Source organism: Astatotilapia calliptera, chromosome 3 (assembly GCF_900246225.1).
Source record: "Astatotilapia calliptera chromosome 3, fAstCal1.2, whole genome shotgun sequence".
In the NCBI taxonomy this organism is placed as follows: Eukaryota; Metazoa; Chordata; class Actinopteri; order Cichliformes; family Cichlidae; genus Astatotilapia; species Astatotilapia calliptera.
Window position 1 is genome coordinate 17,527,758 of NC_039304.1, and position 24,742 is coordinate 17,552,499.

The 24,742-nt window shown below is 42.2% G+C and overlaps 2 protein-coding genes and 1 long non-coding RNA gene across 6 annotated transcripts in view; 2 read left to right on the forward strand and 1 right to left on the reverse strand.

Annotated features, from left to right (window-relative positions):
- Positions 1-2,008: 2,008 nt before the first annotated feature.
- dthd1 (death domain containing 1) lies at positions 2,009-21,355 on the reverse strand. Its single transcript, XM_026162150.1, has 13 exons — positions 21,293-21,355; positions 17,445-17,559; positions 16,562-16,705; positions 16,002-16,392; positions 13,318-13,810; positions 12,143-12,473; positions 10,517-10,696; positions 9,801-10,066; positions 9,554-9,709; positions 6,079-6,368; positions 3,417-3,670; positions 3,259-3,316; positions 2,009-3,132 (listed from the first exon to the last, which is right to left on the reverse strand). Exons 4-13 carry the CDS (start codon positions 16,354-16,356, stop codon positions 2,822-2,824), a joined length of 2,694 nt encoding a protein of 897 aa, XP_026017935.1. The 5' UTR covers positions 16,357-16,392; positions 16,562-16,705; positions 17,445-17,559; positions 21,293-21,355; the 3' UTR covers positions 2,009-2,821.
- On the forward strand, positions 6,304-9,453 carry LOC113018779 (uncharacterized). 2 transcript variants are annotated; one of them, XR_003271855.1, is made up of 5 exons: positions 6,304-6,637; positions 7,412-7,783; positions 7,878-8,009; positions 8,203-8,362; positions 8,448-9,453. It is a non-coding gene; the product is annotated as an uncharacterized LOC113018779 (long non-coding RNA). The 2 variants fall into 2 exon arrangements; XR_003271854.1 differs by having other exon boundaries at positions 7,412-8,009.
- Positions 21,351-24,742, forward strand: part of arap2 (ArfGAP with RhoGAP domain, ankyrin repeat and PH domain 2) — a 166,904-nt gene continuing 163,512 nt past the window's right edge. For all 3 annotated transcript variants that reach the window (XM_026162146.1, XM_026162148.1, XM_026162149.1), the window contains exons 1-2: positions 21,351-22,133; positions 23,460-23,539. In XM_026162146.1, the coding sequence (XP_026017931.1) occupies positions 21,358-22,133; positions 23,460-23,539 (856 nt within the window). In that variant the 5' untranslated portion in view covers positions 21,351-21,357. The remainder of the gene's footprint in view (positions 22,134-23,459; positions 23,540-24,742) is intronic.

The following is a 24,742-nucleotide window of genomic DNA, read 5'->3' on the forward strand; positions in this document are numbered from 1 at the left end:
TACTTCATTAAGCGTCTCTCCTATTTGAAGCGGCGGGTGGTGTTCTCCGTCTTCGCGGGATGTCCCCTACCCCCCACCTGGACACATGGCATCTCATTACCTCTCTGCTCCAGCTCAGGGCCTGCAGAATGTCACACAGCTGGAGTACGAGCTCTGAAGATAGATGAAACAGAAAAACCCTCTGAATGTCTTTAAAAAGACGGAGCCTACTGAGAATGATGTGTTTGCCTGGCATTATTATCCTGTTGCAAGGTCCACCTTCGGTTCAGCGGAAGCACTCGGACAGATGGCGTCACGTATGCTCCGAGCGCTCTTTGATGTTGACCGCAGACCGAAGAATTGTTGACCGCAAGCCGAACGATTTCTGAGGCAAACTTTCCCACCTCACGATCGGTGTCTGATTCTTGTGCTGAAAGGCTGTCTTTGATTAGTTAATCCCATTGATCCAATAACCAGATCGCCTCTGCTACATCAAATATAGGCGTTTCTTTCTGATTGCAGATGCATGCACTTTGACACCAAATCTAACAGTTATCTGCAGATCTTCTGTCGGGGTTTTTAGACACTTTGTTTTTCTCACGCTGAATTTCCTGTGGTGGCCAGTGCTGTTTGAAATTTGCACCGCTTTTAGACGGTGAGTCTCAGAGTGACATTATTTGGTTCAACTGTCAGACTCGTCCACAACCACAACCAGTGGCAAAATGTAGTGACGGTGTAGGCGTAGGGCGGTTGCAGCTTCGATGGTAAAGCGGGTCATCTACCAAATGGAAAGTCCCCGGATCCTCCTGTCCATGTGTCAAAGCATCTTTGGCCAAGATACTGAACACTGTGTTGCCTCAGATGCATCCATCGGAGACTAAGTGTATGAATGTTAGAAGTGCTTAGGTATAGATAAGATCAATGTGTGTGTGACTGGGTGAATAATAATACTTTATTTTATATTTTGTATTAGTAGAAAATAGTAGTGAAAATAGAGTAGAAAGGTGCTATATACACCTAATATAAACAGTCCTGAGAACAAGGAATGGACTCCACTCGACCTGTGACAGCGTGCTGTGGTATCTGCACCGAGATGTTAGCAACAGATCCTTTAAATCCTCTCAGCTGCGAGGTGGAGCCTCCATTGATCAGATTTGTTTGTCCAGAACGACCAAAATAGACAGTCCTTTAAACAAGATGTTAGTTAACCTAATGTTTGCTTATGAAAAGTTCCTTAAAAATGATTTTAAAACTAGAACTCAGTCAAGGCGTAGATCCCTGGGTGGCTCGGTTGGGTACAATCACCTAAAACATGAAAGATCTGTGCTTTGAGACTGTGAGAGAATCTCTGGGAGGTTTGCATCAGGAAGGGCATCCAGCTTAAAAAGGATCTGTGAAAATCAAATACATTGATCTACCTCCACAACGACTAAAAGTTATAAAGTTAGCATCTTCTCCAGCTAATCATTCAGTGTGTACTTCAAGATAAAGCTGGTTACTCCTGGTTTTAGTAGCATGATCTGCAAATTTAGCCCAGTCTGTTTTTACCTTTGAAGCTGCCTGGAGCCACTGTCTGCAGTAACTGCGCTGCAAACTTCATGCAGTCGCTGAAGAATGTGCTGGGTGTGGTAGCGTTAGCTTAAATCCTTAGCATCCAGGACAAAAAAGGCTTTAAGTGCAGAGGCAGACTTTACCTGTGAAACTAAGCACACCGCATATGATGTACTTACTCCCAAACCCCCTTTTTGCGTGGCAGGAATTTAAAAGCCTAACAGGCGAGCTGCGGCTTGCTTACAAACAGCTGCCATTCAAGCGGTGAGATTTAAGGAGCAGGTACTTCCACGTGAATGTGAAACTCCACTGAATTGCAAAGTAGAAAAGCTGCTGAATGGATGGATGATTTCTCAATTCCTCAAATTCCTTAATTTAAGAAAGTACACACAATGAAAGGATTTGTTTTAATATCACAAATTCAATGGACACAAATTCATAATGCTGTCCTGAATTCATCCAACTAATACTGCAAACAGAAATATATTTTAGTATCCTCATAACAAAGAAAACAACTTTTACAACTCGGTCATTATCTGACTCGGTCACGTCTCAAAGATGACTCGGTGTCAGGAGCAGATGAAAGGAGGTCACAGTTCTGTGTCGTTGTTTGTTTACGCAGAGGGGAGAGGCGGCTGACTGGTCCACTAAATCACCTCCCTGCCAGCGGTGGTGACAAACTACCAAATGAAGTGAGAAAGTGAAGGCTCTGTCACAGATTAGGGCTGCCAAGAGTTTAAAAAGAAGACTGAGAAAACCTGGAGACGGACAGAAAACCAGCGACGAGTCTAGCTGATAAGAAAAATAATCCGGACGCCACAGATGTGCTCTGTGCTCATCTGCATTCAAACTTTGTAGCTTTCACTGCTTTATAAACTGCATTGTGAGGTAAGACTGTGAGTCATAAATCGATATAACAACACACATATAAATGCTCCAAACCTTAGAGGTCTGGACCCTGCAAGGAGTCACAACAGTAATATCACAGCTGGGTTAAAACATTTGCTCATCTGTACTGCAGTTCATTTTTTAAAATCTCCCCAGTTTTTCACAGTTTTCAGAGCTAAATGATACTATAATACCATAATAATGGTCTGAAATTAGACTTTACATCTAAGACAACTACCAAAACAAAAACAAAAGGTGGGGTTGCAAGCCCAGAGAAGAGCGCTGACTCTCCTTGTGCGATGCTGACCTCGTGTGGATCACACGCAGCACTGCGACCCAGTGGCTTGGCTCATATTAAAAGCAGCACTTAAAAGGCAGTGTGAGCGCTCCTTTCTGGGCCTCCTTAATTCTGTGACTCCTGCCTGGTAGCTCCAGCCTGCCTCAGCAGCAGTTCTCTAGCCAGATCCGGCCTACCGATCTTGGCCAAGTAGCGAGCGAGCAGAGAGGCCTTGGGTTGGTTCGGGACGGCGGGCAGCCCTCTCCTCCACATGGCCAGGATGGTGAAGGCACGGGAAGAGAGGCCGCCGCTCCCGGCTCGGGTCGTCACCAGCTGAGCGGTGCTGCGGCAGAGACGCAGGGAGAGCGCCAGCAGGGCCGTTTCCTCCTCTGAGAGCTCCTCGGACAGCCAGAGAAGAAGAGAGTCTGAGAGGGAACCTGGTTGGATGGGCAGGTGATGGATAAATGATGCATTTTTTAGTATCTGGAGCTGAGACAGCATTAAAGAGTGTGGCAAAGAGACAATGAATGGATCGTGGAGCAAGCAAGCAGAATTTCACCCACCTGTGTCCTCACAGAACTTCACCTGGGCTGTAATGGGCCGAGTAAGGTTTCTCACTTTCTAAAATGACATAAAACAGTAGCATTCTTTTATTTGAGTCTTTTACATGAAGCATAATGTTTCATTTTTGGGGGGTGAGGGGGTGAAGTCAGACCTTTACCTTGGGTAAAGTCAGAGACAGCTTACAGACGGGATCTCCCAGAAGCTTCGTGTCCTTCAGGACAGCTTTGTCATCCCGCCACTCCAGCTGACCTCTGGTGACCTTATAAAATATGGCTGTGCCCTTGTAGTGAGGAGAGCTGTAGTTTCCAAATAGGTCCACCTCAGTCAGATGCACTAAGAGGTGATTCTTCCTCTGGCTGTGGAAGGTGATGCGCTCATGTGTGGCTTCATTTTTGTTGGTTTGAGCAGCGGCTGCAGAAAAATAAATATGCACACATTTAAAAAGAGGCCTGATGCAATTATATGAAACTGCTTTACTAACTGAATTTGATGCTAACTGAATTTTCTAGGTTATGTTTGTAACATTTTCCTGTATTAAACTTGTTTACTGCCAGTTTGTGAACAGAGGGTAAAGTCACTTAAAACTTAGACCTTAGGGCTGACTTGTTGGACTCTGAAGTGCCTCTCCTTTGTTCCCTGACACATCTAGATAACAAGCAACTTCAACTCAGGCTAGCTTAGAAAAGGACCAAGCGGCCAACAAATGAGCTCCCAGTGCAACTCAGACTTCAAAACAAACCTCACATAAAAATAGAAACATATCTGAGTTCAGATGGGTTCAGATGATATTTTAAAAGCAACAGCGTTACCTTAGCTTGGGTCCTCACTATTTGCTATGTTAGGTAGCAAGTGATTTGTGTGAGTAGGTAAGCTAATGCTAGCCAACATTAGCCAGAAGAAAGACAGTTTTATCAAGCAAAGCCATGGAGCAAGTTAGGGCTGTGGTGTATAAAGACAGTATAATAGATGGTCTTAAAAGTGAAGTTCATTAAACTGCTGCTCCTATTTTCAAAAGGATTCTCCGTGCTGTAGAAGTCTATCCCTCGGACTTGACTTTAGTCAGGTTATTTTACGTGATACTTACTAACAATGATTCCATTTTGCAAATTTTGGTTAAAATGGAGAGACGTTTATGGGAAAATGGCCTTTCAGCTCCACTGTACTATGACCTCATTAAACACTTTAATGAGACCGTGGCCTCAGTAACTAGTTTCAGGTGTTATTGAACAGAACATGATTTTAATTTTATAAAGTGAACCAAACTTTTCCTTTGGGGTTGTGTCAAGAAGGGCATCTGGCATAAACCTGCCAAATCAAACGTGGAGATGTTTGTGGCGACCCCCTCATAGCATGACAGCAGCCAAAAGTAGATTTAAATATTCAATTTTATTCAATTTAATTCAAATTTATTTATATAGCGCCAAATCACAACAACAGTTGCCTCAAGGTGCTTTATATTGTAAGGTAGACCCTACAATAATACATACAGATAGAAACCCAACAATCATATCACCCCCTATGAGTAACCACTTTGGCGACAGTGGGAAGGAAAAACTTCCTTTTAACAGGAAGAAACCTCCTACAGAGCCAGACTCAGGGATGGGCGGGGCCATCTGTAGCGATCGGTTCGGATGAGAGAAAAAAGACAGGCTAAAAGACATGCTGTGGAAGAGAGACAGAGTTTAATAATAAGTGATGATTCCATGCATAGTGAGTGAAAAAATGACTGAAGAAGAAATACTCAATGCATCATGGGAATAGAGTTAAAAGCTAGGACGGAGTAGGGTATACTGGGGCGGGCCTATATCATGATTGACATTTACAAGATTCTACAGTATGAGCACGTAGCGTCGATAAGATCCACCTTTTGCTTGTCTCATCCAGTTTAAAATATCATATACACACAGCAAGTCCATCTTTTGTATACAGTCTACCATATATATAGATATACATTTTAACCATAGATTTTTAAAATGTTTTAAAGCCAGTAAGTAAACATGTGTTTAACATCGAGTAATCCATCTATCTCGTCCAGTTTCAACACACCAAGACGGCGTAAAAACTCATCTGGAGGCTTCTAAACAGGCAGTATCCCCATCTTTTGTACTGTCTGCTGTATTGTACCGTGGGAAACAAAAGAGGAAACATAAGAGTGTTGTACTGTTGAAGCATTCAGCTGGCTGTACAAACATATCATTCATCCACTTTATTATGTGGTTACTGTCTTACGTGGTGACCAGGGGATGGAGGCTAAACCGGTTTAGACCTGGTGCTGCAGCAACTGTTTCACATTTCCCAGTATATCTTTCTTTTTTACTGTGCAGTGCTCCAGCTAACCACGCAATAACAATAGCGTACAAGGATTTGCACTTTTAAATCGAGGCCTTTTTCAGTGTCACGCGCGTCCAGCCAAAGTAAACAGGCCTCTTTTAATAAGAACAATGACAACACAAGAGCGAGCAGCTGTGTTTGAGGCTCACGGAGCTAAAAGTTGAACATCGGGATTATTTTTCTAACAAATAAACAAAAAAAACCCAAACAAACAAGTTAAGCATGTATGATGTTTAGAGTGTTCACTATGATAGATAAAGCTGATTATTTTTTCAGATTCACTGATAGAAACCATTGAATTAATTAATTAATTAAAATAAATGATGACCCAATCCTTGATGAAAAGCCAACATTAGACCCGTGAGAAGCATAAATGTATAAAAAGATGAAGATTCTCTTGTGTTTCTTTTGTCAGCTTATAATTATTTTCCTTAAACCACGTATGAAGCTTCTGTAGGAGAAGCCAGTGAGCCAGCTTCACACTTTACCTGTGCAGGTGATGTTGCCGGTGAAACGCAGGAGAAGCTGATCTGCCTCACGCATCGAGATCTCCGAGGAGGTCTCCACCGGGTCGCTGTAGCCCTGAGCTCGCAGCCTGTGCAGCTCCCAGCTGAGGTCTCTGCCGGACACAACAGCCACCAGGAGGGCGCGAGGCTCGTCTCGGCTTCGCAGGAGGACGACGGTGACGGCGTGGCAGCAGACCGACTCCTCCAGCTCCTCGGCCAGGCAGGCGAGGTGACAAGGGCGCAGCGGGGAGAGGAGACGAAGCACGAGCAGTCTGAGCGGAGAAGCAGACGGAGGACAAGTTAAGGAGTCTAGCTCTGGGGAAAGATTAGATTGCCGCTGAACAGGGAAAAGACTTTGTTATCGCAGGCGGGAATACAGATGTAATAGACTTAAGACAGAATGGAGAATTCATGAAAACCTACTGCACACATTTTTTTTCTCCCCTGAAGAAGCTGTTTTAGATAAGAAAGAAGAGAATTATAACTCGGGATGGAAATGAGAATCCAACGTTATCACAGCTGGGCCTATTCTTTTAAACAGGTGACTAGAGTAAGACTTAATTTTCTCCTTCTTTATAATGTCTTTAGGGGTTTCTTAACACTTTAGTCTTGCCATGCTGTTCATGTGCGTATGCTCTGACACGTTAAAGCCTGGAATCTAAAGCATGTAGCTGCACCCATCCCCCCTTTATCCATGCGGCCTTGCTTTAAGCCCCTTATGTAAAGTAAAAGCTTTCTGTAAGTCTGGTTTGTTGTAGCGTAGTGTAGCATTTATCTTTTGTTTTTATTTTATTTTTTAATGCTGGCACTTAAGACATGGACGTGATGTTGAGAATACATGAAAGGCACCGGTGAGGTACAGCAGAGCCGTGAGTGAGGAAATAATTTGTTTTCTCCTGTTTGAAGCAAAGGAAATGTTAATCGCTCTGGAAGTTAGTGCAACATAACCTCACTAAACCAAATTAACTCGAGGATTGTTGCTTACGTTCGCTGCCATGTGAGTAAAGCAAAATAAAGAAACATCTGGGTTGTTGAAAAAGAGAAAACATCTGGGAGAAAACGTCTTGTTGATGACAGAGGTCAGCAGGCAAGAACAAGACTGCTTTGAGTTGACAGGAAGGCAACAGCAACATCAAATAACCACCCATTACAACCAAGGTGTGCAGAAGGTCATCTCTGAATGTGCTGCACAAAAATGCCATTATATAATATAAATGTATTTCTGCTGCAGGGGTCCCACAGCTGCAAAGTTTTTCCTGCACAGCTGCACAATTTAAGCCTCATCCTGTGTCTCTTACTGTCACTGTGTGGTCAGGGGGACTGTTTTCTACGCCATCTACATGGTTGGGGGACTCCTGATTGCAGCCACTGTTGACTTGGCTGTGAGGACAGCTCATAACCCCGACAACCTGCTGCGCCTGTCACACACTCTCATCAACCTCGTAGGCAACAGGTGTCAAAAATATGTTGTAAGAAAGTCCTTTAAGTCCAGTTCTAATAAGAATCTGCATGCATAGCTACTCTAGTAGAGTCCAAGAGAGCTTTAAACACCACTGATCCCATTTTTAGTTAAATGTACTGCCAAATCAAACACACTTTTACTCTATTCTAATTATGTGCTCCTTCATATCTTGCAGGTTACGTTTTTGGTAAAACAAAAACTGAAACATCTGCACTTCACTGAGAGGTTCGGGAAAAACTGTTCCTCAGTTTGTGCTGCTTACATATACATAATTGGGACAAATGTACATGTTTTTTAATAGACTTCCACATGTTTCCAGTCTCAGCAGTCTCCTTGACGTGACAAGACTGAGCGAAATTGACTATTTTAAGGTTTTACAGGGAGATCTCGGTTCCCCTGACAATCCAACAAACCTGGAGTCAAAGCCTGCCAACTGGATCTAAAAAAAAAGGTACAAAACGACATGTTTCATGTTTTAGATTTCCTTAAAGACGGCACTGCCTTATTTCTTTTTGCAGTCATTTTCAAATGTCATTTGTTTTGTTCACAGTTTAATATCCCACGTTTGGACGTGTCTACGCTTTTGACTAATACGAAAAGTTTCACTTCAGGTAGCTCTAGCGTGTGAACTCTTCTGCATTCAGGTGCAGGATTTATTACATCTTCCTGTGTTGTTCGAAGCGCCAGTGAATTCTGAAACTGCACATTAGAGCCAACGACATCAGGCTGAAAGTGTTCAGGCCTTCGAATAAACTACAGTGGCTTGTTGAGTTTGGCAGAAAGGCACATGCAAGGGGAGATATAGTAAGAAATGATCACCGTTTACTTGAAATCTTGTTGGAGAATGCTGTTAGGAGCCTGCTTTTGAACACAGTATTATCTTTTTCAGGTATTTATTTTGCTGGATGGACAAACAGGACAAATCGGCCTTGGCTTTGAAAGAAACGATGCTGCAAATGAGCGCCGCCCGACAAGTTTCGCTCTGTGGGTATCTGCTCTGTCCGTGGCTCTGCTTTGGATGCTCCTGCCTCACATTGCTCTTTGTGCAGTGATGTGGTTCGGCTGGAGAGTACGACAACGCATCAGCTGAGTCAGCCGCTGTCACAGAGATGCTAATCTACCGTAACTCTTAACGAATAGGCTCAAACTTCTTCGTGCAACCTCAAATCGTTGCTTATCCCTCCAACATGACCGAAAACCATCTTACATTTGGTTTTACCTCCACACAGGTGGCTTCAGAGCTTAAAGTGCATTTCTAATAATTACCAGCACACTGTCTCCTCTCTGCTTCATATCAAATAATAATCACTGCTTATTCTGCAGATCCCATTCATCATTTTATTGTTCCCAACAACTCAAACACCTCTCTACTGGCTTAAAAAAAAAACCCCAATATGTATATATATTAAACGTGTGCAATGTAGACTGTACACAGAAGATGGACAATGGTTGATGTCATGACTACTGAAACTGCACACTCATTGGCTACTGACTTGCCAATCACAAATCATCAGCCAATGAGCCTATTCTAGATAATCCTCCTTTCTGACACTAAATAACTCAAACACAACAGAATTGACGTTTTAGTCAAAACCAGTGGCTGATCTCATAAACTCAACAGGAAAATGTGGACATGGGTACAGACAGGAAGCTCACAGACTTGTGGTTTTTCATTTGACATCATGTGAACATTGTTCAGCAGCTGTCTGCCAAAACCTCAATAGGACTGGAAGCCTTTATGCAGTCATCAGCGTCATGCCTTGGTGCCCATTAAAGCCAGTTCAGAGTTAAGACACTCACTCATTGGCTTCATTTTCCAGTCCCAGGAGGTGCATCCATCTGTTTTATGTGTAGTCGATGGCAGACATGTTTTTATTTACCTCCTTGCTGTCCTGCACTACAATTGACTTTGTTGTCTTTTTAAATAAAGTTAAACTGCCTATTTCCATTTGGAGGTGTGATTATTGTAAGAGGAGAAAACGTGGTGGTACAAACCTGTCAAAGTTCTCCATCAGGTCAAAGGACACCAGTCCTTTCTGCAGGCTCCTGACGGTGACTTTATCCATGACACTCCACTGTTTGTCCCTTGAGCCCAGAACAACCAGCGACTCATTGGACATTTCCTTGGATTTCACAGAGGTGTCCATGAATCTGGCATAGAAACAAAACCTTTTAAGATCCCTATTTATATGATGCTGTGACACATATATAATATATTTTAGTTCAAGGACATCTGTGTCACCTCAGTCTGTGGGAAGGTGAATGATCCCATGGGGGAGAATCCCTGACAGGTTGACTTTGTTGGTCTTGTTGGTTCTCTGTTTGTCCCCTTGTTGCTTTCTTTTTTGCAGGATTTGGGGGACATGGAAGTGTGACTGTGAGGGGTCTTCTCAGGGGCCTCGAGGTTGGGTGGGTGAGGTAGAGCAGCGGGCTGGTAGACACCACCGAATGATAGGCATAATTTCTGGACTTGACAGAAGCCAGGAGCACGGCGTCTAGCGGCTGGATCTGAAGCAAACAAGGAAACAGCTGTTCTGCTTGATTTAGGCAGCAGTTTAGACAAAAGCCGTTTGATATGAGAATTTGTCTATTTTTTCTGTTGTTCTATCAAAAGAGAGCTGTGCAGAGACGGAGGTGGTGGATTTGACGTAAGATCAAGGAACAAACTGCTCGTACACCAGTGTTTGGTCTCAGGAGTCAATTGAGAAATCGGCCACAGCTGTTTGTGCCTCACAGCAAACATCTGTGAAACCTGCAAATCAGAAGCAAGCTTTCTGTTACTTCATCATTTCTCCTCTCTATTTTCATCCGAGTTTTGGAATCATTTCAAAGGCTTCGTCCCAAGGAGCCCTTCCTATCTCTCAATGCCAACCAGACCTCACTTCTGCAACTCTTTTCTTTACTTCTACTGAAAGTAAAGTAGGAGAAAAGGGGGTAATGATCAGGGTATTGTCATACCGTGGTTTGCGCTATTACAGGTGCAGTAAAGGATCCTGGGAGGTAGTTCAGACAAATTCGGGGGTCCATGGGGAGTTTTAGTGACAACCCCTTCCTGGGAATGGTGTAGTTTTCTAGTTTTAAACAGGAAACCACTGCAAAAAGACCCACAGAGTACACCTTCACCTCTGCAAATGAGCCCTAACAAAGAGAGAAAGAAACCACGGCAAAACATTTGAACAATCTTTCACCAATACAGAAGTCATACAGAAGTTAGTTCTGCTAAATGTGGTACTCTAAGCTATTGAAACATTCAGTGTACTTACTGTAGTTTTTCATGCAAAAAAAACTCTACTCAGTGTTTCTATGTTTTTTTAGGTTAAGAATAAGTACAATTACAGGAGTTGCAATTGTTACTTTTTTGCACTCATGTAAGATACAGCCACCGTCTTTCATTTCAAAGATTTTACATATTGAGTTATAATACAACAAAAACTTGGCAAGTCTTAAAATGATGTAATTATAACCACAGATAAACAAGAGCATGACTTATTATACCACATCATTATTTATTTAACAAAATCTAAGCCAAATATGATAAACAGTGCATGAAAAACTACAGTAAGTACACTGAATGTTTCAATAGCTTAGAGTACCACATTTAGCAGAACTAACTTCTGTATGACTTTATTAGTCTCTCACATCGCTATGGAGCAATTTTCGCCTACTCTTCTTTCAAACCTCGCTTCAGTTCATTGTGGTTTGTGGGCAGGTTTATTTGCGTACAGCTCTCACCACAGCATTTAAGTCAGGTTGAGATCTGGTCTTTAACTAGGTCATTGCAGTAGCTTTATTCTTTTCTTTTTCAGCCATTCTGTTGTAGATTCGCTGCTTTTCTTGGCATCACTGTCCTGTTGCAGGACCCAGTTTCAGCCAAGCTTCAGCTGTCAGACAGACAGCCCTACATTTGACTCTAGAGTACTTTGGTATACAGAGGGGTTCATGCTTTACTCAATAAGTGCATGTTGTCGAGGTCCTGTGGCTGCAAAACAAACCTAAGTCATCACCCCTCCACCACCGTGCTCCACCGTTGGTATGAGGTGTTTATGCAGATATGCTGTGTTTGGTTGTCTCCAAATGTGTTGCTGTGCTTTAAAAACAAACATCTGTACCAGAGTTCTTGTGGTTTATTCAGATACAACTTTGCAAACCTAAGTTGTGCTGACATGTTCTTTAAAACAACAGTTCAGTTTTTTTATTTTAACTCATGTAATTGTATTTATTCTTAACCAAAGATATACAGAAACACTGGGAATATGTTTATCTAATTAAAATGTAACAGTTTTGATTTGGGTTAAAACCCCACAAAAATAGTAAACGGTGTACCACAAGGCTCTATGTTAGAGCCTCTTCTGTTTTCAGTTGTTCCATACTTTGTTCTTTATATACATGCAGCATGAACCTTTTATAGAAGACTTTTCTTCTAACTAAGAATTTATTTATAACTAAGAAGAAAAAGGTTCAGTATACAGCTCCAGCTTATATTAAGCTTCCAGTAAAATAACATAAAATAAGCATTACGCAGGAGAAAATTATGTTATTTGATCAATATTTGAACAAATATTTGTAAGTAAGGGAAAACCTTACTTTCTGTCCTCCATACATGCCCTCTGTTGTTATGGGAGCGATGTAGCTGACCCTCTTGTCCTCGTCTATTATCTTCACAGCGACATCTCTGTAGCTGCTGCGATGGCGTGCTTGGAAAGGCACAACCACAGTAAGAGGGAAATTAAAGGCTGCTCCATGTTCAACTTTGACCCGGATCACTCTGCTAAGCAACTCCTCTGAGCCAGTCACCATCAGGCAGCTCAGGGCATCAGCCACTTCACACCTCAGGACTTTAGCTGCACCTGCAGGCGCTCTGATAAAGCACGCGTCCGGTACATCAGAATGGCTGCCCTCCAGCTGAGCAGTGAGCCTAAATGATGTTTTTAAAAACACATAAATGCATATTTTTAGAAAACGATTCATGATTGAAATAAAGTTTGACTGTTTGTTTCTTCCTTTTATTTTTATTTATTTATATTTTTTGCATGCTTGCATTTGCTCTTAATGCTTTTAAGTAGAAATATTATTATCTTGATTTTTTTTTCAAGTGCAAACATATTAAGACTTGCTGAAATGCCGGAGCATGCACTTTCCATATCAGCTCTCTCCAGACTTAGCCTCTCCCTCGGATCTTAATGTTCCTGATTTTTTTGGCTTTTAGATGTATGTGTGCAGTGGCCTGACAGTGAACTGTGCGAAACAGCTGGCTGTGTGGAGGCCAGGAGGTCAAAAATGTGTGCGACTTGTGATAAAGCACTGCAGAGAGTTTGTCCTGTATCAGTGAGCAGGAGAAATGAGTGGAAGGAAATCATGTCCAGACTCGCAATCATCCCAACGGAGGGCACAGAACAAAATACTCAACATCTTTTTGTTTTCATTTTTGTTTTAGGCGTGTGGATTACTGATGTTACCAGTATGTTGTCAGCAAGTGGAAGAAAATATTGACTACTTTCTTTGTTTACAACAAACGTAAAATGATGTGCTACCTCACGAACCGTGTGTAAACTGACACGGAAGAAGTTTCGATTTCATTATGCTTGAATAGCCTCATCAAAAAAACATAAAACTGACTGCGAACATCATAGAGCTTTAAGCAAAAGACCACAAACATGCAAGATGTTGCATATTACACTGACAGGAAGTGTGGGTTAAACATAAATACTTATGTGTTAAGAGTTTAAGTACGGTGAGCTGCGATGATTTAGTCAGCTTACCCTACAGTAATCCATTTTCTTTTTCTCTTTGCGCTCTCATCTTCCTTTTCAGTCTCCTCTAGTAACTCAGTCTCAGAGTTAACAGATTCCTCCAGAACGTCTCTTGCTTGACCTTTGACATGTGATTCTGCCCCGTTGTCACAATTAGAACCACTGAATGAGTCCAGTGTTTGTTCAGTGTCTGCCGATGTCTCTGTACGCCTTCGATCAGCTCCGTCCTCAATCACCCGTTCGTGACCTGAGTCAGACTCGAGCCGATCGGGGGAGTTTAGGTGATTCTTAACGTCTTCAGGTTGCGCCGAAGTGTCTGTGTCTCTGTATTCTCGACGCACTTCACCCGCGATCGAGGTCTTATCTACAGATAACTGCTGAATCGCTGCATCCAGCTTGATAATGATGGAGCTTATTTTGTCGATGATCTTCTCTACGTCCTCTCCAACACTCAGAAAAATGTCACTGACGGAGCCCGAACAGGGCCTGCATCCTGTATCCTCTGAAAAAAAAAGTAAACTTTTACTTGAGTTTTTAAATTAGTTACACTTTGTTACACACCCATCACTGAAAGCCTGCATGTTTTTATGTCATTTCTTTAAATAGTCGTCGGGAATAGTTCTCCAGACTTCCTGAAGGACATTCAAAGCTCTTCTTTGGATGTTTCTGCCTTTTTTTCTATTCTCTGTGTAGATGATCCCGCACACTTCAATATTGTTATCCATGACTGATAATGCTCCACTGTGTGTTTTTCCATCCAGGTATATTTTTTCAGCATTGGCAGTGTGTTTGGGATCATTGTCATACTGAAAAATGAACCTGCTGCCAATCAGATGCTTTCCAGATTGTGTTACATGGTGGATAAAAATCTGATGGGACTTTTAAAATCAAATTATGTGTTGCTGCAACAATCTACTAGTAACAAAGTGCCTAAAGATTGAAAGTTTTTCTGTTATGTGTAGACACAACGCTATCTTTGTACTTGAATGGTTCATAGGTTCGTTCTTTCCTCTAAAAATGGTCAGGTACAAGGACTGGACTGAAAAATAGTATAAAAAAGGACCCAGGGTCCAAATAGACACTTTGAAAGAACCTTCAGAGACCCTGGAGAGCTTGAGGGGGATATGAAGGTGGAGGTGTGCAACTTTGAGAGTGAAATTTAATAAATGAAAATAAATACATTGTTACTTCTGAGGCTCTGAGAATTCCACAATTTAATTTCGTTTTCTATTTGAAGTTTATTTTGTCGTCAGAGATGAGAAGTAACTTTTTTATTTTCTGGCATCTGTACTTTTACTCCCTACGTGTTTAAACAAATGTCTGTACTTTCTCCTCTTACGCTTTCAAAGCAGACTCATTACTTTTGGTTTATCTATAAGTTCGTCTATAGGGTTTATTTCAGGGGTTAAAGTGGGCGGGAAGGACTGAATGTATCCGTTAGTTGTGGTTGTGGTACTTCAGCATTTAGCTAGTGCTACAGAAAAGGAGGAAGCATGAAGAGAGTGCTATTTTAAGTGGCAGGCCATTTCAAATACATTTTTTCTATCAGCTCAACAAACTTCAGGAAACACACAAACTGTTTGTGTGCAGGTTGTCGTACACTGCGTCTGCAAGCTAAAGCTCCAGCTGCTGTATTTTGCAGGGGGATAAAAGAGTGAGAGCTAACTTCACAGAGATGGAGGAAGATAAAAAAGACAGGACAGGAGAAGACGAAGAGAGAGTAGATTTAAAGGTAAGGACAGCTCAGTGGTGTTTGATAAACTCCAGATGTATGATGTCATAATTTGAATTGAATCTGTATATGATGTTTTGATAAATGATGCATTTTTTTTTTTGTCGTGAAATATCCTAAAAAACAAACTAACTTTTTGATACTCAAAGGTTGCATGAAAATACTGAGCAGCTCAGGATAAACAGGTTAGCTTGCATCAATGTGGTGAATTCCCATTGTGTTGAACTGGTGCACAGTGGCTGTGGTGGTCATAGTCAGATTTAGGTTATATCAAGTGTTGCAGAGATGAATTTGCATTTACGCAGATGATGCTTAGATTCATTCACTGAATTCCAACTTTATACCAACTGCATATAAAGTATAGAGAGTATAGTATCAGTGATATGGGACAGCTGTGAAGCAAGCAGCAGGTCAGCTGATCACACTAAGAAAATCTACTGAAGTTCATATTAGAAAGTATTGTGAGTTGTGATTCTTTTCCCTATGCTGAGCCACTACACAGATTTAGTGCTCCTCCACCTGCTAAATCACACTTTCACCCCTGACTGTTCTCAGTGTACTGTTTAGCAATGGAGGCAAAGTCTCCCTCTACAATGTTGGCAACAGAAAATAGTTATTTGTTTAAATTTTCTGTCACTGATTGTGTCCTAGATAACAGATTCAAGCTGAGTACATTCATTAAAACTACAGATCGGGATAATGTTTGTATTCTTGTACACTAATATTATTTTATTATTATATTAACACAGACAAGGTTTAGTTACCTCTGTACAAGAATGGTTAGAATCGTCCTCCAATGAGCTACTTTTACTTTCTTACTTTGAGTACATTTCTGAGCCTGTACTTTTTTACTTTTGCTTGAGTAATGACGTTGAATCAGTACTTCAGCATTTACTGGAGTATTTTTAAACACAGGTATCTGTACTTCTACTTAAGTAAAGAACATCTCTACTTTTGCCACCTCTGCCTGTCGTAGATGGATGCTGCTGAGCTCCACCCCCTGGTGGAGAGCTGCTGAGCGTGGAGGAACATCGTCTGAGGGCTTGTTTCCATGCTCTGAGTCTGCATGAATGAAAAACACTGACTTCCCTCAGCACTCCCAGAGCTCTCTTTTTGCAGTCTCCCTCCTGCTGCTCTTTACTCCTTCGTCTTCTTTCATCCTCCCTCTCATCTTCTCCTTCTTCCATCCTCCCACCCATTGCTGTATCGAGATGATCACCGCAGCATTGGACACCTTCAAGCTCCTGAACAGTTTCAGCCAATGCAATGAGGAGTCTGTCCTCGCTTGTGCAGTCAGGAGGCTTTTGTCCTTCCATGAGTTTGTCTGCATGCAGATTCGTATCCACGCTGGACTGCAAAATGCAAAAAAGCTGAGAGTCAGAAGTATCTGCTCAGGCTTTTCTTCGGGCCTTTTACTTTTTCAGTCCATCTTGCATTTGGCAAAATCTTTTCCCTGCTTTTACACAATTCAGCTGATAAGCGTCAAATACTGATTAAAAGAGGATTTCAGTTCTTGTGTACCTCCTTTTATGTTCGAAGCCGAAGCCCTGCTGGGTTGCTGTGTCCTTGGCAGTGAGCATTACTGCGTCCGGCTATCCCAGTTTACAGGCGCCAAGGCTGCATTTATCTGGCTGCCAGCAGTAAAACATGTTGCCAAGGCGACCCCTGGAGGCGTGGAAGGGAGAGACAAAAGAGGAGATTCACAGGAAGGCAGAGAGCTCTGTGCATCCCACGTCTGACGGTCTCCTGTCACTCATTTCACTGCTTGCATATCCGGCCAGTTAAAAAACGTCACACGGAGCCGGGAATCATTCAAAAGCACAGCAGGAAGTTACTGGAGTTCTCCCCTGTTGGTTTGAATGCATTCACATTCATAAATCATTTGTTTTCCTAACGCCACAAGCGTTGCTACAAATGCATTAGAATGTTGGGCAGCACCTAAACTATTTACAGGAGAAAAAGGTGGAGACAAACACAACCACAGAGTCGTTTTGTGGGTTTCCTGTGTGGGACTTACGATGTTACTTTGACATCAGTATTAAAACAAGTTTCTTGATCCTTATTTGGAATTAAAAGAATACTCAGCATCACTGTAAGAATGGGTTGGCATTCAATTCTAATCATGTTAACATAAAATAAACGAGTCCTATCAAAGTCCTTTGATCTTGTACTGCTATAATGTTCAATGGCATTGCACTCAGCATGCATTCAGTCCTAATCTAACAAAAGAAATCACGGGATATATCCTGGACAGGAGCTGGGAATCACCTCTTAACCTAACATTCCAAGTCTTAGGAAGGTGGTGGCAACGTGAAAGCATTTAAAATTTTCACGTCATTCTATAATAGATGTTACTAATAATAAATGACTATTATTCATCGTGTTGTTTAGAGCTGTGCCTTACCTGTTGCCGGGTCAGGCGTCCTCAGAGGCAGGCCGCAGTAATGTAGCACTGTGTCGCCATCATGTGGCCGATGCCACAAACTGCATGCATTTCCCTCCTATTAAGATCTTCATTACTTTAAATAAATAAATAAAAAGCCCAGAATTTATAAAAAACAAAGGAAAACATGAAAATGAAAATTATCTGAAAATTGTAAAAAAAAAAAAAAAAGTAAAAGTGAAAGTAAATACATTTATTTATTTTTGAAACTTTATCTTTTCTTCTTAACTTTATCTTATAAGGGATTTTTAAACGCCATCATTAATCATGTTTTCTTGTAGTTTTTATACTTGAATGAAAATAAGCCGGAGCTTCGTTATTATTATTATTTTATCATCTATGCTGTTTTAAGTGAACGTGTTGGCAGCCAGCTTGCATTCCTGCCAGTGTTGAATGCATATCCCGGGGCTCCGGGATCAAGCCGGGACATGCAAGTATTCCCAACAAATACCTCTCAAGTCCCTCCACTTTGTATTCTTCCTCTTTATTTTTTTTATGTGCCTCAGTTTCGACTTCTTAAAAAAAGAAATGAGAAAAACTCGGTGACAGTTTAGTAATAAGCAGAGAGCAGCAGCCGATCATTAACACGATCGGAGCCTGCGGTGTTCAGTTTTACGAGCGGTCTGAGCGGAGGGAAGGTCACTGCTTGTTGGCAGTGTACTCGTGAAATGGGCGTGGAGTTGCGCTCAACAGTCGGAAACAGTCGAGTGTGTAAAACCAAGAAAGAAAGAAAAACTAAAGAAAAACAAAAGGAGTCAACAGAGACTCAGAGAGGCGCTAATATGAGAGAAAGCGGACGCAGCCGGTGCGCTAAGGTGAGCAGCTTTCCTCCTCTTTGTAAAGCAGAGCGTTTAGTGTAAAGTGTTGCGTTTATGGTTAGAAAAAAAAAAGAAAAACCCAGAAACGTGGGAACCGAACTGAAAATAAATAAATAAATAAACAAAGTCCGTTTTAGTTTTTAATGCGCTCCCACAGGAAGTGTGGGTACAGATTTATACATGTTGCACTGCGTGTAACGAGAAGGCGGACTACCTCGCTCAGACCTGACGTGTTGCGTTATGTCGTAGTGGTGTGTAACGCACTTTGTGCGTGCGTGCGTGTGTGTCACAAAAAAGTCCTGAAAGTGTCGACACGTAGTCGCACGTGCGAGCCTCCGGTACCGCTCGCGCTCAGTGAAAGCATACTCCCGGCTCTTAACCTAAACGAAATTCCTCATATGTGGCTCTTATTTTTCTTAGAAACAAAAATAAGGTAAAAAAAATAAATCTGGTAATTCTTTCTTTTACATTCATCAGGTCCCAATCAGCCCAAATATCAAAGAGAAATTAAAAATGAATGCCGTGGAAGAGTTCGGGTCTTAGGAGGTTAATACGGACAGCTGAGTGTTACATTTTACTAGCTTTATCTTCGTCTACTAAAAAACCAAAAAACACACCGCTGAAACAGTGAAGGTGACAGCAGAGGCTGGTTAAAACATGGTAAAGGTTTGCGGGTATTTTCTGTGTGAAAACAGGAAGGGTTTGAGATTTTGGACGATGATTTGGACTTTGTTCAAAGTGGGCTGGCTGAGAGGATGTGCACATATTATGAGGTAGGTTGTGTGTGCATGCATGGGCGTGCGTCCTCTCTGACTCACTGCCTGCACTGTATAACCATACCTGTGGTGTGGGTGAAGTTGCTGGCTTGTGGGTGACACACACACCCACACAGACATACAACCATCTTGTGTTGGCAGCCATTTATTTTGTAGACACCCCCGCAAAAAAGTATAACTCTATTATGTCTACACAGCTTCGTGTGCCTTTGTGGCATGTGTGAGCTGTTTGTCTGTCTGCTGAACTTCTCCTTTTTTTTTTGCCCTTTGCTATTGATCTGCACACCCTGATCTAACGTTCCACACTCCGGGCAGCAAAACTCCCATATCCTGCCTGTAATAATGTTTGCTTGCTTAACTGCGTGTGTGTGTGCCTTTTTATAGGTTGAAGTTTGTGTGTGGATGTGGAGCAGGTCAGGTTAAATGTGCTGGCAAGCTTCACAGAGTGCGAGCCACTACAGATCCCTGGGTGGTGCTGAGGCTTCCCAGTCCTCAGAAGGGCTACTCCACAGACTCTATCAATCCCCGTTATGAGGACAATACAGTCAAATATGATGTGGGACTGTGGAACAGTGGACTGCGTCACTGCCTGCATCCTCTCTGCTGATATCACACCAGAGGCTCATATCCCTCTCGTGATAAAAGCGATAAGAGAATCAGTTTCCGTTTGTGTTAATTTCATCAGCGTCTTGTTTTATAAATGACAAACACATGCAGTAACCCCCCCCCCCCCACACACACACACACACACAAAAGCCTGTTTACTTAAAAGCAGAAGTAACACTTCAGGTTGCCTGTGTGCTGCCGAGTTGCAACTCAAGAAGAGAAGTAGTCATGACAAGAGGTTGTTGATGTATCTTCCTGTGTGTGTTTGTGTGCAAGATAGAGAACTAGCAGTGAGAGACCAGTTGTGCCACTTAGTTCATCAGCCCTTCACTCTTAAGACTTGCTGATGTCAGGATGCAGACGCTTAAAAGTAGCCCGCCATTAGAAGGGTTATGATATGTTGGCTTTGAGCTGTGGTGCCTGGATTCTTAAACACAGTTGAGGTAAGTGCTCTGTAAAGGCTGTGCCATAGGGCCAGGCTGTGACGGTGTACAGTGTTTCCTCATAGCTCTTGCTGTTTCCTGCTGCTTCATCCAGGAGTATTGCAGATGTGTTTCGTGTTATTTTGGCTGCATATAAGTATTCTCACAGTGACTTTAAAGAAGATATATTTAGTCACCTTTATCGCTTGTTAAGGCGGTCAGTGCCACCCTCAGAAGATCAAAAACTCCCACGGTCATCTTTTAGTTAAGTTTTTTGTGTATCCAGGTCGGATACAGGGTGAGGTTCACAGAGGGCCCGTTGCTTTGTTTAGTTGTGCAATGATTTTTTTATATGCTTCTGTGCAGCTATTTTTGTACCTCTCTTGTTGCCGTCATTTGCTTTTATTTTGAGTTTGCATTGGCCCCAAAAACCCCACCATACGTAAAGGAGGATCTGACTACAACAATAATGTGAGCAATATGTAGAGAAATATCATCATATCCAGAGAAATTTATTGTAACTCACTTCAGGGACCACATTAATGGGGAAGTGAAAATCTGATATCGTGAAATTCAGTTGTAATTGATTTGGAGGGTAAGATTGATGGCCGGCCACTCTATCATTAGCTGTTTTTTGTTGTGAGGCGATTGTTTTGGTTATTTTATTGTTTTATTTCGCAGTTTTAGCCGTCTCCGTCTTTGAAAATTCACCTTGGTAAATAACTATAAAGCACAACTGAAAGCGCGAAGTTAAAGGAACTGATAGTTAGATTGGTGCATATTACATGTGATCTTGCACTATTTTCTGTAAATGGCGATTGAAAATCATTTCTCTGTGCAGAGCAGACGCGCGTGTCTTCGCAAATATTTAATTTCCGGTTGCAAAATTGCCTGACCTTATTGATCTTTTAATCTAATTCTCAATAAGAAGTGAGTGCTAGTATCTTTCAAAATATTGATCTCTTTCTTAAACTGGGTCACGTTTCCATAGCCAGAATTGTTTAACACCATCAAACTGAACACTTAAAAAATTCTCTGTAAGTTAAATCCGTTATAGGTTTGGGAAATTGCAGCTTGTCGCAAAGAACCTAACTCTATATGTTAAATACTGTATGAGTTTGGAACTTGTCTTGTCTGTGGATTGCTTTACCTGTCATTTATTTTTCTCTCTTTTTGTTTTTACCTACAGAGTAAAGCTGGCCTTCTCCACCTTTTAAAAGTCTCCCCAATGTGGCAAACGTGGGTTTAGAAGATGATGTTTGCAGCTCCAGAGCCCAGCAAAGAGATCGTGGAGTGGCTCTCCAGCCTCCGCTTGTCTCACTATGCCCCGTTTTTCCATCAGGGAGGTTATAAATCTCTGGAAGACTGCATGGACCTGACAGAAGAGAGTCTTCTTGAGCTCAAAGTGCTGCCGACAGGCCACCGTAGACGCATCCTCCGGAGTCTGGAGGCACTGGGGTTCAAGCAGCTGAGTGGAGGGGAAGATGAAAGTGAAGAGGATGGAGCAAAGAACTTGAGGGAGCCAGTGCCATACCCAAGACATATCTTCCTGAAAGATAGAAAGAGGGGGGCATCATGTCAGCAACCAAAGGAACAGAGCAATCACGATTTGGAAGCAAGTCAGAGTTTACCTCCAGGAGCAGGACTGGGAGAAAAAGCTGAAAACCTTCCAAGGAGCAGTTACCTCGTCCCGCCTCGACCAGCCCCACGTAACCCCAAGAACATTCAGAAATCTGCACAGACCTGCCTGCCTGCTTCCGCATGTTCCAACAGCAGCAGCGAGTCCCTCTCCGCTTCTGAAATACCAGATCGAGAGATTACTACAGAAGATCCGTTGCATGGCACGAACTCCATCGCCTGTTCCGGTGACGATGGGGGTTTTCAAGGTGAAATGGTTGAAAACTCAATTTATGAGAGGCCGCCCAATTTAAATCCTCCTGTTGGTCAGAGGCTTAGTCGCTCCTACAAACTCAGGCACCGGCCTGTTCCTGAAATCCCAAATCCAACCACGGTGCCACTTCAGGACAGGTACTGCAGTTAAGTTCATTTGGTGTTTGTTTGACATTTTGGGAAATAGGCTCACATGAGTTGGATACAATACGAACATGTTTTTGTTAATTATAGAATTAATAAGCAAAAAAAGGCTCTAAAAAAGAAGGAAAAAATCAAAACACATATAAGAAAACCATATAAATGGATTATAAGTAGTCGATTAGCTTTGTTGTTTACTCTGCATTTGTGGTAAGATAAGCAGTTGGTAGCAGTAGTTTGAATATTTATGTTACAGATATGTAATTAAAGCCTCACCAATTCACTGCTGGGGAAGTGTTAGCTATTTGCTTATTTGTTGGTGTCACCATTTATAACAGCGAATACATAAAGAATAAAGTAAATAAGATGATTAATGCAGCTGAAAGAACATAAATAATAATATAATGTGATCCTAACTGAGACGGAGCCCAGCCAACGTGTACCTGTTTCAATCGTTTAAAGGCCAGGAAATCTCCGAATTGGCAGTTGGATGCTCTGTGCTAGCTGTAGCTTGTTAGCTTTTGGTATAGGCTTTATGTTTACCCTACGTTGGTGACAAAAAAGATACTACTTGTTGGTTTGCTTGTGTTAATAGGAAGGTTTTGAACATCTAGCTGAACTAGCTATTTCCATTTCTTTAAATTCTTTTCTCGGCATAATCATCGACAGGATGTAGCTAAGCTAGCTGTTGCTGCTAGGGATCGCTTCGTGTCTAAACTCAGACTCTGTGAATGTAATCATAGTTTTTATTTAACTATTTCCTGAAACAGCTAACATCTTTATAAAGGAGTGTGCTTTATGTATTTTATTTAGTTTCAGTTTTTGTCTTTGGCAGTATCTTCATATTCTCTGCATGGCCACGAGAGGTACACTTCAATCTTCTTACGCTCAGCAAGGAGTACATTTTCAAGTCAATTCCCCCAAATGTTGAACTATTCATATAAGCAGAAAGTTTGACTTTACAAAAGTTTAGGAGCGGTTTTTAGGTCCAAATCAAACAAGTACAAATAACAAAGGCAAAAACACTTGGAGAGATGTGTTTTCATGCTGCCGTGCTAGGAATTAATGCAAAGGCAAATCTTTTTCTCATTGTTTTCAGATTTACACTGATGGAGAACCCGAGGCCTCTAATTTCATGTTCAAATCTGCAATCCGCGCGCATTAATATCTCTCTCACTGATGTACTTTTAAACTGTGAAACTAACTTTCAGACTTCCGCATCTCTTTTTCTAACGGCCTTTACGTGGTGTCACAGATTTTCCCACGTGCTGCTATGCTGGTTCTAATCCACTGATTTTTTTCTCTCTCCCTCTTCCTCCTCAGCGCACCGCCATCGCAAACAACCAGCCCTGAACACCTAACCAGCTCCGATGGTCCCACCGGTGCAAACGGCATACAGAAAGGTACACACAGTCTTTCAGCTGCATCCGCTTTATCTCTGCCATGAATATTTCATTCCACAGTAGAGGCAGCAGCGGTGCTGTTGTTTGCCCGGATGAAAGTAGGGAGAGGAGATGAGGGGTAGTGCGTAGGTGGGGTGAGGGTGTTCAGAGGCTGGTGTCGTGGGAAACGCCGGCACCCCCCTTTTCAAGAGGTGATCTCACAGGGAATATGCTCTCTCACATCTTGTCCCTCAGCGAGACCCTGGTGTATATTTCTGTCACAGTGCTCTCCAAAGTTTTTTAGAAGTTGTTCAAGTTTGCTAACAGCACACAGACTTGTAGTACAACCATTACAAATATGTTTTTGAATCCGTCCCAGCCCTGTTTATTGGACCTAGTCGGCCCCGCCACCTGAAGTAGATGCACTCTCTCAGGATTATGTGATGCTCTTCTATGATGACAGTCTGTACAAATATGTGGTAAACACCCTTGAACGTGTCAGTCTTTTTGGGACCATATGTGACCACATGGTAACATCGCCCCTCGCAGCGAATCAACAGATTTCTGTCTGCGTTTTTTGACATTTCCTTTACGCTCCTTTCTTGTTCCACGTGCCTTTACCGCAGCAGTCTCCTGGCGGTCTTGTTTTTCCAACGTCTTCTCTGTATGGAACAAGGCAGGGAGTGAGACTTGAGAGAAAGGCACGACAGTGAAGTGGGTTGGGAGGAACGAGCAGGGGAAGGATGCAAAGCAGGCTGAGAGAGACGGAGGAAGAGAGGGAGCCGAGACGGTCCCAGAGCAGGGAAATGAGGAGCTCGACTAGCAAGTAAAAAACTCCCTGCACAGCAAGGCCTAGCAAGGCGTTATTTGACATATCATTTTACCCAAGCATATTTGAAGAGTTTATGCCGAGATGAGAAACAAGCAGTGCAGTCTCACAGAATGATTGTTGTATTAAATCAAAACTTGCTACTGGAGGCTGGCAGAATTTTAATTAACACCTTCTCTCCTCCTCTCTAATTTTAAAATCTCATTAAGGACGCAGTTTTCTGTCTAGTGCTTCTCTATCAGCTCTACAGCAGCACAGCAGACTGTTCTGGGTCTTCACTAATTTGAATTAAAAAAAGTATCACTTTATTAGTTACACCTTGATACTACTATGTTGGACCACCTTCATAACTCTTTTTCCAAAAAGACAGCCTACCTCGCACCCTTAATGACGAG

Coding starts and splice junctions, on each gene's coding strand:
- dthd1 (XM_026162150.1), bottom strand. CDS start 16,356: ATGGAAGGACAAAAGCCTCCTGACTGCACAAGCGAGGACAGACTCCTC. Junction 13,811..16,001: donor TCCATCTACGACAGGCAGAG/GTGGCAAAAGTA, acceptor TTTTTTTTTCAG/AGGATACAGGATGCAGGCCC. Junction 10,697..12,142: donor GCATGTATGGAGGACAGAAA/GTAAGGTTTTCC, acceptor TCTCTTTGTTAG/GGCTCATTTGCAGAGGTGAA.